At 47.4% G+C, this 14484-nt stretch overlaps 1 protein-coding gene across 4 annotated transcripts in view; it reads right to left on the bottom strand.

Moving 5' to 3' along the window:
* Window positions 1–12698, bottom strand: part of sdk2b (sidekick cell adhesion molecule 2b) — a 178309-nt gene extending 165611 nt beyond the window's left edge. For all 4 annotated transcript variants that reach the window (XM_028407653.1, XM_028407656.1, XM_028407654.1 and 1 more), the window contains exon 1: window positions 12161–12698. In XM_028407653.1, coding sequence (XP_028263454.1) covers window positions 12161–12248 — 88 coding nt within the window. In that variant the 5' untranslated portion in view covers window positions 12249–12698. The remainder of the gene's footprint in view (window positions 1–12160) is intronic.
* Between the last annotated feature and the right edge of the window lie 1786 nt (window positions 12699–14484).

The raw sequence follows: 14484 nt of genomic DNA, 5'->3' as shown, positions 1-14484 counted from the left end.
GAGAAAAGATATAATTGTACTCTAAAAACATATCGACGGCGTTCTGGCTGCGATCAATGCGTGAAGTCATCTAAAACACACACTTAGACAAATTTGTTTGCAGAGTAAAAAGAGACGATCAATACCAATTTGACCTCGCGAGGTCAAGAACGTGCTGGAGGTAGCACAAAGTTTGCCTGGTTCTTTAGAAGAGACGCAGCTACTGAAACAGTGCGACACAACAACGACGCACAACTGTCTGACTGCAGCAGACACACACCGACCAAACTGAACATTCTTCCCTGAACCGTACCGAGCTTCAGCTACTGCTTCGGGTTTCAGGTCATCACAAATCCCAGCATGCATCAGATGTAGGTTTTGATTTAGCGCAGTAAGTTTGGTGAAGGCACGCGTGGCGCAGAGAGGACTCACAGGTAGCGACGGAGCATGATGGAGACTGTTTATAGCGAACAGAGAGGGAGAGCAGGTGTTGGTAGTCGGGGGGTGGATGGCTCAGAGCAAGCTGCAGGGGTCTGCATTGATGTTTGCTCCAGGAATGGTTCGCTAACACTTAGCAGATCAGGCAGGAGGCTTCTGAGCACCAGTGACAGAAATAATGAAGCTGATTGTCAGAAGCAGGAGGAAGACAGGAAGTGACTACAGCAGGAAGAAAAGGACTCCTGTGTTAATCCCTTCTTCTGTGTCACTGCCTCTGGAAGAACAGACTTCACACACACACACACACACACACACACACACACACACACACACACACACAGACACTAACTGATTGTTTCTGTGAGCTTTAACACTGACAGTTTATGCCAGTATGCTAGTAAAATGTATTTATTTGTCTAATCAGTCAGAACTAACTTGAACTGAATACATTTAAAATGCTTCTTGTAGATTTAAAAATGGACGTTAGATAATTATACAGCTGCATATTTAACCTATAGCAGCTTCAGGATAAACCCCACATAAATAAATATTAAAAATATATCAATAATAAGAGCAGCAAAATATGAAACAAAATAAGATATAAACCAAAAAAATGTAGCATGTGCAAGTAGGGAGGCAGTCCATAATAAGGCCAGTGAGCTTGGGTATGTTCTCAGGCATTGTGTTGTAACTCCTGGAGAAACAAACACACTCTCTAAACACTCATTAGCTCCATTGTTTAGACACAGCCCACACACTGAGGACAAATGTTTGAAGGAGCAGTAGTCACTCACTGTCACATAGAGACTTTACAACTTCTAAACTGATCCATTCATCAGACCTGGATTCTCAATGAGCACAGTGCTTTGAGTTTTTTATATATATATATCTCAAGTACGACTGATGATGATGATTCAAGTGAGTGGGTGTATTTGGCTGTGGAGGTGGGCGCCATGACGCCCCGAGACACGTAGCAGCTCCACAGGTCGGTCATTTTATCAGCCTTAGCGGCCTGTGCCAGGAAGTGAAGCAGATTTAGAGAAGGCGGCAGCTCTGCCAACGCACCAGGCTGCCCGAAAGCTCCCGGATCTCTGCCGTGAAAAACAGCCACACATATATAAGCTATAGTTTGGAGTAAAGAGGCCTCTGGCAGCTGTTTGTCTGAACCTCACATAATGGCCGCGGTGATGTAGTGCTGCACAGTAACAATGGGCCTCCGTCTCCTTAACACGCCACTCTCACTGGAGTAAAATATGGCGGGTCACGTATTCCACACAGCTCTACTCAACACACTGTAAACATCATTTACAGCAGGAGAAAATGGCAAAATAAGAGGTGGGGTTGGAGGGGAAACCGCCCCCCTGAACGCAGCAATTAATCAATTAGTCGCATGAATCGATACCCCCCGCCCAGCTCGGCAGGCTGACAGCACTCAGGTGTAATTAAAATTGTAGCTATTGACAAATCAAGATGGATGGAGCACTTCTCGCCTGCTCTGCTCGGAGAGAAGTGGCTGTGCAGAGTGGACACACACACACACACACACACAAGTGAACGGCCCGGTGCTAGGTGCTACACAGCCAGGCTGCCCCATCAAGGTCAGAGCCCAGCGTCCAAACATCCATCTCACTCCGTCACCTTCTATTATCAGCTGCTTACTCCCATTAAGCGCGCTCAGTAGGAGTGTTAAGTGATTTGGTCATGTGTGAAGTGTATCCAAGCAAACCATAATCAAGATGTTAATATACATTTGGGTGACTGCTGGAGTGTAAAGATGAGCCGTGAAAGTCTGCCCGGGAAACGTTTCAGAGTCACACATACAGCTTCCCAATTAGCAGGTGATATCAGACGGCGAGGATCCGAGCAGACGGCGGCGGACACGCCGCTGCTTAAGAAACCCAGCAGGAGCTTCAAGGGATGAAAATGTCAAACGCACAAAAGTTTCAGATCAAGCTTTTGATTAGCTTCCAGCTAATTGGTGGCGCTGCTGCCCCCCCCCTCCTTCCTTCTTCCTTCCTGTGTCGCACAAACGTGCAAATACATCTGCTAACAGAAAAAAAGCTTTTGAACAGTGTTTGGTGTTTACATGAGGCAAAGGGAACTCTTCAAAAGCAATATCATGGACGTCTATGATCAAGTACACAAATATCAGCAGAGTAAACACACAGAGAGACGTGTTTCATGGAGGGAGCCGCCTCACACACCGAGGACATGTTTAATGGATGTAAGCAGAGCTTTCAAAGCAGCGTCTGACCCCACAGGGCTCACACACGAAGACAACATCACACCTGCTGATACATCATCCAGCGCATCCTTCCTGTGAAGCTTCACACAACAAATCCGGTCAGTTATATAAAAACTGTCGACAGACAGGTGCATAACAAACAGGGAGAAGACAGACACAACTGTCCTGAAAAGGACATCTATTCTTATTAGCATGCTAACAGGCTAGTGGTTTGTACATGAGGCGTCCCACTCGGAACCTCCTGTTCAATAGGGGGCGCTCTGACGACAGTCCATTACTGTGACACGCGTTGGAGGCGTCCATTTTGATTTAACCCTTCCTACAAGCAGCAGAGCTCCTACAGAGAGACAGGTCTGTTTCCTGTCACCGGCCATCCTAATCTGACCAATCAGCAGAATGCTAGCATGCTATGGGCTAAATTAGCTTAGCTGTAAGAAAGATTAAAAAGAGTCTTTTTCAATTTATTTCTGATATAAAATCAATATGATATTAGCTAAAAATGAACTAGTGAAGGAGGCAGAGGACGCTGCTGTGGAAATGCTCTCAGTGCTACTCTGTTCAGTGGCTGAATCAAAACGTTCAGGCTCCATAAACAAAATCAAACGTCATTAGACGATTAAATTTTAAAGCAGAGCCTGAAAACCAAAAAGCGCACACACACACACACACACACACACACACACAGTAACGCTTCAGTAATAGCTCATAACAGCAAGGTTATCCTGCAAATGCATCTGGAAGCTGGAAGCCTGGTGTTTTAATAGTTCTCTCCATTCTGCGTTATTATTATGTAAAGCATAAAAATGTGTTCTCTCATCAAATCAAAGCACCCTACAAATCAAAGTTAAGGCAATTACAATCTTATTCCACCCTTTCAAATGGCAACAGCTGTTTCCCTTGGTCAGGATTGCAGCATAATTGCACATGGTAGCATATGGTTATGGCTGATTAATCCAACTGGGGGTGAAGGCCCCATTATTCCTGCATGGGATGCGTAAATAGGCAGCGGATCCAAGCGCAGGGTAGATGGGTAATGGGATGGCGAGAGCGGGAATGGGCCTTTGATGAGATGTCTGTTAAAGATGGCGTGATTGTCAGAATCGATCAGGCCCTCCACCGGCCCTGTCCGAGACATTAAATTGATCTGCTCGTCATCCGGCTTCTTCAAGACAGAATCTTGCCAGTGAGGCCGAACTAGAACTTGTGTGTGTGTGGGGGTATCTGCCTGCATAGACCGGTGTGTGTCGGAGAGTTAGGCGTGCTTGCCGCCCACCGTGTGTGCACACAGCTGCTGTTTATATATGCATGTAAATTTCCCGTTCACCTGCTGACACTCACACTTGCACAAAAAAACGCCTCGCCAGGGGGAACCGCAATTACAGGGTTCAGAGGTGCTTTCCCGAGCCCCCCAGCCAATCTGAGCGCATTTCAATTGTAAACACACACACACAAAAACAAGGATCCGCACGAGTGGAAGCTGGTGTCACTCTGAGGTCCGCGCTCATTTCCATCCAGCCAGATGAGCGATGGCGGTGGTAAACAGGCCTTGACTGTGCGTGCTTCCTCCTGCCTGTCACCACATGCATAATGGCCCCTTCAAGAGTGCAGGGAAAAGTTCAAGTCCATAATCACATTCACACCTCTTCTTTATTATTATGTAGAGGTCAGTGTGTGTGTGTGTGGTTTGAAGGACACGGCTGTAGGAGCCGCTCATGCTCACACACCGCTGCAATGTGAAGACTGGTACAACCAGGTGGGCTCGTCTCAGGACGGCACTTTTACCACAGCGATAGTAAAACAAGGCGCGCCGGCCTGCTGTAAATCCTCCGATCCATCCTCAGACACACGGCAGCTTCAAAAGAAGAGTCCTTCTTACTGAAAACACATGTTAGCTATCAGCGCGCATCAAACACCTTCACACAAACACCGACCGGACCGCCTCCACACCCACGCTGCATCAAAGCCACAGCTGCAGAGTTTGGCAGATTTCAGAAATCAGATAAAAATAAAAAAAATCCAAGGTCTCCGGAGCCACATCATGTAACTTCAAATTGCATCACTGCATGAATCCAACCATGACGAACACAGTTCTACCAAAGGAGGACGAGTCCTCTTTATGCTGTAGATCACATGTTAATGCCTGGATGTCAAACCACGCTTCTGCAGCTCGACGCAAACAGGGAAGGAGCCTCATAGCTTCATTTATTTACACATTTTGTAGGTTTGTCATCTTTAAACGTAGCTTCTTATCTTCATGTTTGCTCTGATTCTGTTTCTAGCATTTGTCTCGGTTCTCATCTTTAATCTAACTTGTTTGACTTTGAACTGCAATAAACTGCTTTACAAATAGTGTCGATCAGCAGCCCCGGTTCATCCGGTACACTCTGACAGCAATTACAATATCTGGGCTAAACCAGAAGCCAAAAGGGGAACAAGTGGACCTCCTGTTCATGAACTGTAGCTTGTTTTTGGTGCCACAGGTCACTCAGTTCTGACCCTGTCACAGTGACAGTTCCCAGCTGGCCTCTTTTCCCTCAGTCCAAATTAATAACCGCGCATAGACAAATAGGACAGCTCTGCCAAACACTACCCAGACTCCTTTGTGCCATGTTCCAGGCGGCGAGGCGAGATGACAGACCGTCTGTGAAAGAGGCTGCTAAACTGGTCAAACTGTCTGAGCAGAAGAGAAGAAATCCGAAATCTTTCTTTTCAATCAAAGAGCTGACACTCCACACATCAGGACCGAAATTTAAAAGTTGTAAGAAGGGAGAAATGAAAAGTGGTCGGCATGCCGATGGAGGAATTTGGAGGATGAACAGAAAGCATTGATAATTTCACCTCTGTCACCTGGCAGCGCTCACTGCTGTGCCATCATTTTGTCATCTCACTGCCGAGTCAGGCTGACCTGATGTTCAGCTGCAGCTGGAAAGCGGTTCAGACAAATTGGGATTTTTTTAAGTTTTAGACCTGAAAGAAAAAACAGAAGCATGTACAACTTAAGCTCTGGGTGAGATAAAGGACGTTCTTCTCATGCCCTGGACGGAGAGCGAGGCGGAGTGCTGGTACAGGCAGGGATGTTAGCGTCCTGCCACCTCGATTAGCAGGCGCTCAGCCTGAGAGCGCCCTGGCCTCGGTTATTGGAGGTCAGGTGGCACGGAGCTTCAGGTCACACCTTTGTGCTAAATCTGAACGAAAAATTTCTTTGAGAAAGATTTCGATCATGTCCTGGAGAACGGAGCAGTGACCTTTCAGCACCAAACTCAAACGAGTTCAGAGTTGAGTGGACGTTTCTCCCAAATATGACTAAAGACACAGCCGAGACATTTACTGTGACGGACGAATGGACGACGCCTCAGTGGAGAGACATCTTCTGCTGTGGCCCCACGAGCCCATTCAACACAGGGCTCTAGACTAACTTTTTGCACTGGTTGCACTGGTGCGCCTAACTTTTTTTCTTAGGTGCACCGGCACAAAATTTAGGTGCACCGCATCACACGTCCATATATTTTTGTACGCATCAGTACATTATGTACATACATATCATCTTAAAATGAATTTGGACCTTGCATAATGAACACAGTTAAATAAAAAGTATTTTAATTACTGATAAAGTACTGATAGTACTCATTCAAATTATGGACAAACTAGCCAACAAGTCTGCCTGTCAGTAATCCATAATTCTCTTCATTTTCCTGTTTGCTTTTTCTGGCTGTCACTCCTCACTTATCTATCTGCCAATGTGAATTAAAAAATGATTAAAATTACATACACCATTATTTATTTAATAGTTGTGATTGATATATATATTTTGTTTTCTTCAACATTTCTAATGTAGCTACAGCATCTCTTCTCTCATCTTCCTCACCTCTCTTCCTCAGTTTCCCCTGTGTCTCCTCTCTTTCTAAAGCTGAGTTCCAGCTGACAGACTTTTCATTCTGTCTGTTACAGTTTTAGCTGTATGCAGATATCATACTGGCAGACAATGGTCCACTATAGCAGGATAATAACAATACTTTTTAAATGGGCGTTCGTCATGTAACCATGTTCTATAACTCCTTAAAACTAGCTGACTGCTGTCAGTCAGAGTGACTCAGCCTTCATGGATGAACCACACAGGTCAGATAACACTGTCCGTCAGACCTGCTGTTCAGTCTGTTATAATGCTACGAGCACGTCACGCCCCCTTCCCGAACATGACCGGCTCGTTATCATCCGTCATTCAGGTCAACAGCAAATTAGCAAAACCTGCATAGTAGCAACAAATCCTGCTCCGCTGCATGTTCACCTGAACTGCGGATTCTGCTGTTCTGCAGCGAAACGTCTTTAATACCCGTCTGTCTGTGTGTCTGTGTGCGCGCAATGCGCGCTGCAGTGAGAGGGCCGTATGAGTTTTGCACACACGTTTCGAAAAGTCCGGGCCCAAACTAACTTTGTTCGTGTTCTCGTCACCTCGGTAACATGAACAGATCTCTCTGTTCTCGTGGAGTATGGAACAAGCTTTACCGCACAGGATCAGCTCTGTGCAGCATATGTCCGCGTTCTTCTTCTGGATTTCCTGCGGTCTCGGCTGACCGCAGCAGACACGTTTTCAAAGATACACACACACACAAACACACAGGGGGTCCCGCCCTTCACGGTCTCTGATTGGTTCAGACCACGATATGAGCCTGATGTGTGTCTGTTGTTGGACCACAGGGAGACTTTTAACAGTCACGGAGAATATATCTCCCTCTAACAGCTGGTCGTACCAGTGCGACCTCTGATATTTTTTGGTTGCACCATTGAGAAATTAGGTCGCATGTGCGCCCAAAATGGTCGCACTCTAGAGCCCTGCAACACATCGCCACAGAGAAGTTTGTGTGATTGTGCGATAGCAGCAGGATGTGATGATAATGCGTCTTTTTTTGTTAGCAGCTAAACTGGATGATCTCAGACTGCATAACAGCTGCAATAAACAGCAGACAGCAGGATGCCGTGGTGCAGACAGAACCCCGACACAGTTCCAGACAAAGAGGCCTGACACATTCACACTCACATGTCTCTATACTTCTCTGCTCGCACATCTCCACGGCTGCAGCATCTTCACAGATCAGGACTGAACACGAGAACAGCTGAAGCTCCATCCTGTCACATGTATTCACAAAAAAATACTCTTTCATGTGACGTTAAGTTCCTGCCACCAATAACAATGTGAGACGAGGTCAGTGACTGTTTCAAACTCCACACCAGCAGGGTGATTAAGGAGCACACGTCAGGAACATGTCGGGTCACACACATGTTTTTATCTAAATACAGATGTCACTGAAGATCTGTCACCGCTCCACTCTTCTTCCTCCTCTCTCCTTTGGGCTCTCATCAAGTGACAGGTCTGGTTCTGACAGCTCTATCTTCTGAATGATTCTTGAAACCCCCCGAGGGTTCACCCAAATTCAGACTTATTTTATATCCCTTGTAAATAACGTCTGACTCAAGGAGGAGCAAACGAATGAAAGCCAGTTTACTGAAGGACACATGATGATAGGAGCACAGGCAGCAGTTAGCAGAGGGCTGCAAAATGCTACACTTGAACCTAGCATGAGGACTACAGCTAGCATGGCAGTGGGCCATACTCCAAAAGGCAAACAGGAAGAGGCTGGACCAGAAAAAGCAGCAGCTGCATCAGACTCTGTCACCTTTAGTTTTCAGTCCATCACCAAAAATCATCTCAGTACGGTCCAGGTGAGGATGGAGTGTTGTTAAAACCGTTTCGATTAGCAGAGGCTGACAAAGTCCCGCTTCGAGGCTCTCTTCACCTCGTTGAATGACCCGGCCCGGATCAATAACAGTCCTACTCCAAAGACAAAAGAGGAAACGAGAGGAACGGCTCTGGAAAGGTTTTCCAGAGAGAAAAACAGAAAGGTCTTTCTCTCTCTCTCTCGGCCTCACGCCGCCTGAAGACCTTGGGTGGGAGGTTTTTGTTTTATTGAGCGCAGTGAAACTCCACACATCCCTCTGAGAAATCTATCACTGGACTTTGACCATGAGTTTTTCTTGCCAGCCCTGAATACTAAAAACGATGTGTTGTGACCTTTTGCCAAAGAGCTGGCTGCTGGGATCTAGGACAGCCTCACTCCCCTCTTTTTTTTGAAGAATCATTTCACAGAGCACAGCTGCTACAAGGAAACACAGATCCCCAGTCTGTCAATTAAGATGAGTGACAAATCAGGACATTTGTAGTCAGGAGATGTTTCCTCAACCCCAGTGTCTCCACAAATCATCCACACTTCACCCGTCTTTTTCCTCTTCAATGGCTTCACTCACTGTTCCCTAAAAAAACACGTCACATCAAAGACCTTGGTGGCAGAAAGAAGATTGATGGTCCAGATTGTACAGTCACACGTCCCTGGGTTTGCACTCTTAGTATACACAAACGACACTGTCAGTTTACCAGAGAAGATGCGTCAACATCAGGGAAACTACAAAGCCGTCTATAATTACGTGCCCTATTTTGTGGCCTGTTCAGTTTCGCTTCCTTCTGAACCCGTCGAGAGGTCTCCACACAGATTTAAAATGGAGATGACACCCTTGACTCTTATTATCGTGTCAAGGTCCAAGCTAAAAACAGACAAACTCACTCATCACCTCCCTCACACGCAAGCTCCGGCACTTATAGTTGTTAATCTGAGCGCCGCGCCTCTGACAGAATGAAGCCTTCAAGTCCTGGTGAAGCTGCTAAAGTCGAGCCAGTCAGCCTAATCTGCAGACGCTGAAGTATGTATGCCAAACATGACATTCCAATAGAGTGCTCCCCCGCTGCTCCCGGCTCCAAAATAGATGTGTTAGAAATGACAAAACCAGCAGGCGAGCCCAGCATTGTCTCGGCATGACCTCAGTAAATGAATGGGAAGGAACAGTGGGACAAACCAGACAGCTCTCATGACTGTCACTTTGAACAACACACACAGGCTGACTTTGGAGGATGGCTTTTTATACGATTTCAGGGAAACAGAAACCAAAAATAGGGTGCGAAACATGAGAACTCCATAATTTTTCCAGCCATCAGTCAGAAAGTCTGCTCCCCGCTGCACACAATGATGATGAATGACAATATACAAAATACCAGATTATTCCTCTCTGCTCGCCAGGCCCCTACAGCGAGACTTCAGAGAGGCCTGCTCTGATGAAGGCTGCTCTCCCATCGTTAAAAAGCTGTTTCAGAGGACTGGTCATTAAAATGTGCCAAGCAGCGGCTGACATGTCCATCCAGAGGCTCGCTGCTCGCCTCATCATGTTCTTTAATCATCGGGTGGAAAGAGAGCAGCCCACACCGGGGTCACTTTCAACGAGCTGCTCTCCGAACGGCCTGAAGAGAGTCCAATTAAATCCTACATTTTCTGACCCAGGAGCGACTACGTAATGGAATCTGAGGGCCTGAGAGAGAGGAAGAGTGATTGGCAGCCTTCATCTTCATCACTTACATGCATATGACTTTATGCACCCAAAAAAGGAGAACATTCAGGCTCTGGTGGGGAAATATTTGGATTTTTTTTGACCGCCTGATACCAGCGTGCATCCTGCTCCCACATCACAACACAAAAACCCCACAGATGTGGATATAGATATATTTGTGTGCTTCACTAGCTGCACTTAACTGAGATTCCTCTTTTCGTTTCATAGAGGAGCTTGTCGGGAATCTGGAATGATCAGAACCATGATGGTGGGACGTTCTGTGCCTCAGACATTTGGAGAAATATGAGCGCTGGTGCCATGTGGAGATACAGTAAATGTAATTTTACTGATTGGATACAAACTGATAAACATTAAATATGTATAAACATCTTACATAACGGAAAAACAACTATAAAAGAGGCATCTGAGACACACAGACACACACACTCTGCCTGCGCTTCTCCCCCGGGATCGCTGCTGTAAATAACGTCTCCTTATTTAACTTGCCTGGTTAAATAAGCAGTCAGAGCCCGGCTGAGCAGCATCAGATAGAGCCAGCAGAGGTAACAACAATGTCAGGATTCTTAATCCCTGGGACACACCAGTTATCAATCTCCTGTAAATGTCAGGCGCCAGGATATGCCCTCATGAATGATGGATATCTGCCTTGTTTGTTTTTTTTTCATCTTCTCTACATTGTATTATTGAGTGCGCTCTGCTGAGGGCTTACAGTCTATCTCCAGAGGTAATACTCCCTCTTCCTTTACAGCGGCAGCCATACATGAATCTCAACAGGCGCAGCAGAGCAGAGCAGTCAGAACATGCAGGTGAGGCATTCTCCACTGCACGTACAGTAAACAGCCACATAAGAGCTCATGTTCACACCATCATCCACGAGTCGTCCATTAAATAATCTCTGAAACATTCCAGAAGAGCCAAAAGTGACCAAACAAACATCATCCCATTTCCAGAGGCTTTGGATGACTGCTCACTGTCAGTCACTGATGACGTCATCCTCGCTCTGAATACAACACCAAACCCTACAAAAACCCACCTGAGCTTCATCAGCTCAAAGTTCTCCCTGATACTAAGAACAGTCAGACGGGTCAGTGCTGGAGTGCCACAGGGCTCCATCCGGGCTCCACTGGTGTTCCCTGTTTTCTTTATCCCACGGTTGGATGGACTTTGTTACAGAAACATCCATCACATTCACAAAGCTCTGTTGTTGAAGCTGCCTGACATCTTTTCTCTCTCTTAGCTCCAAAGATTACAGAATTCTTTCACGTAGCTCTCTTGATTTCCCCATGTGAGCATATCAGAGCTGGCTTTGACAGGAAGTGTGTGTAAGTGCTGTCTTACAGTATACAGCAGACGATCACACCCCCCCTCTAATAAAAACAAACAGTGAGAGCATCACTTGTGAAAGATTACAGCAAAGAAAAACTGCCACCGAGCAGGGAAGCATGCCTGAGGTCACAGCAGAGAGCCCGGCTGCCCACCAGAGACACCGAGTTCCACGTCTCCACAGGAACATTACAGGGATCTGGTGGGATTATTGAGCTGAGGATTGGGATTATTCTGTCATTAGACAGAAATACAGAAATATTTAAAAAAGGAAAGCATCAGTGTCACTGTGCTGCCTCTGCTCAGCCTGCGCCCTTCATTTCCAGCAATAATGCTGTTAATCACTGCATTCCTGTTTATTTGCGGGGCGTGTTTGGCGCCCAAAGTTGAGCAGGCTGATTAATTAATGAATTAATTGATTAATCAGCTTAACATTTTAATGGCATGTGTCATTAGAGGCGCTCATTATAGACAACCAAACTGTGACAAAATGTAGGAGTTCAGGCATCTCACGCAGAGCCGTGTGTGTGTGTGTGTGTGTGTGTCAGTCTAATGAGAAAATTATAGGCTACGCGCAAAAAAGGCAAAGAATAATGAAGACATCACAGATCACGCCGGAAACGTTCCCACATAATCATCCAGCATAGCGGGGGAGCCGCGCAGCACAACAGCCGGCCCGAGTGATGACTAATCGGCACCGTGCCGAGCTAATGCCCCCCTTCTTACCTTGAGCTTGCGTGGAGTGGATGAGTAAGGAAAAACATAAAATCCATGTGGCGCGCCACATCGACCTGCTCCAGAAGTCCTCCAACATGGTCCCAGCGCGCGCAGGCTGGACAACAAGTGCCCGGTGAGCCTGAGACGCGCCGCCGTGCCCGAGCCCCGGCGTGGTTCCGCCGCTGTCCGCCTCCTCTCCCGTCCGAGAACCTGCGTCCACTCGAGTCGGGCAGAGCGCACCGAGCGCAAAAGCCAGCCGCTGCTTGTAGCCTGTGGCGAGCGGAGAAACCCGGTCAGACAGTCCCCGCTCCACGCAGGAGCAGCGCGGGTCAGTTTCAGATGCAACTCAGTCAGATGAATCCAGGTTAAGTCCAAACACAGCCGGGCTCTCGCTGCACCTGTGAGACGCCGCCTCACACTTCTTCATCTGCACATCCTCCGTCTGCCGCTGGCCGCACTTCAAACTTTGTGCTCCGCACACAGCGGCAGGCTGCGGCTCCGTCCCCCAGAGCAGGGCGCAGACTTTTCCTCGAATCCTTCCCTTTCTGGAGAGGGGCTTCAGACACGGAGCACACACACACACACGCACACACACTGTAAAGTTCCTCCCCACCGTGCGCTGTCAAGGTCGGCGGTTCAGTTAGACCGGGGCGCTGGGGAGAAGTTGAGCGGAGAATGAGGGCGGCGAGGCGGACAAACTTGCGCGCAGTCACAGTATCATGGTCGGAGCCTGCCGCGGAGGAGAGCCCGGGCTGCCGGTGTGCGTCGGATGAGGACGAGTCCCGGGTTCTTCATGAGGTAACGCTGGGTTGTGCTGTCGCAGCAGAGCAGCGCAGGTCGCCACCATGCGGCTGTGCGTAAAAACGCACCCCCAGTGTGTCACATTAGAGCCAAGCACAGGATTTCCAGGAGAGGAGGATTGGACTGCTTTCCAGATCACAACGAGACAGCATGAATAACGTCCTTTGTTAGAATGCTTTGAAGAACACGTGTTCTCCTGCTGTTGCCTGTGGAGAAGCAGTAAAGTGACTGACCCTCTGCTGCTCCTCTGTATCATTATTGGGGCTTTACTGTATATTTTGGCTGAAATTTAATACACTGCAATATTAGCATTGCTGTTTTTCCCTCTCTCAGCTGAGGCTGTGGAGTCTCACGCCCCACGCTAGGTGCAAAGCCTGAACAGAAAGAGACAGGAGTCCTTACACAGCCAGGACTGAAAGTGCTGCATGTTATCTCGTCTGGAGAAGAAGGACGAGGACGAGGAGGAGGAGGAGGAGGAGGAGGAGGGTGAGAAGAGACAGAAGGAGGAAGAGGGGGGTGATAGAGAGTGACTGAGCAAATGTTGTTTCCAAAATGACAGTATCAGTGGAGTAGACGTGCAGGGGGAGAATGAAAGAGCATGGCTGAGCAAATGTTCCTGTCTTGAAAATGACAGCGCCTCGCCAGGAGAAAGCCGGAGTGCTTAATGTCTCTAATGCTTTTCTGCGAATGGCGAGGCCCATCTAAGCCACCACGGGGCAGCGGGGAAATAATGCAGCACGGAAATACTTCCTGCCATTTCTCAGTGTGATGTTCTGCCTCCTTTTTATCCAAAAATGTGATACCTTGCACACAAAAGTTAACAACAGGAGAGTTAACATCAGGGAGACCAGGATGGAGTGGCTCCGCGGCCACCTCCGGGGCCGCCCAGGGACCCGATTATGATTTTTCAAAGCACTTGCTGTGACAGAGCTCAGCGAGAGGGTAATTTAGAAACTCCCCAGATGCAGTGTTTTATGCCACGCGAGTGGCAGAAAAGCCGTCTGTTTGTGTTGCTGTTTTCTCTGCAGATGCCAGCACCGGCAGGTGTTAGCTCCCGGTGCTGTTCTGCAATGGCTAGCTGTGATCACAGGTGCTAAAGCAGCTTACTGAAAGCTGTATTCACATCAGCGTGAGACGTTCCTCTTTTTATCTGGCCCTGGAATTATCCACACAACTGGTGATGATGACTCACAGTTTTCCAGCTGCAACTTATTCCCATGTTTGCCCCGGGCGTCCATATTTAACACCACATTAAACCACATAGGATGCTGCTTTCTGGCACAGAGGGATGCAGAAAGAAAAGAAAGCAACAGGAGGAATCGCATGCACTCAAACGTCTGGACCCTTCAGATAACTTTCACTCTATCTGCCCGTCCATCCTCACATGCACAGGCTTAAATATTTGATGTGGTTTTTTACCATTAGACATCGATTCCCTATTCATTTCTACATGAAATGAAAATCAGTTATTCCAGCCGTGATGCTCTCTGTGATAGATTACACAGCTTCAGCATCTCCCTGGATCAGATTTC

The sequence above is a fragment of the Parambassis ranga genome, chromosome 6 (genome assembly GCF_900634625.1).
Source record: "Parambassis ranga chromosome 6, fParRan2.1, whole genome shotgun sequence".
NCBI lineage: Eukaryota > Metazoa > Chordata > Actinopteri > Ambassidae > Parambassis > Parambassis ranga.
The sequence above is the reverse complement of the archived record's forward strand: the minus strand, read 5'-3'. Positions and strand labels throughout refer to the sequence as shown.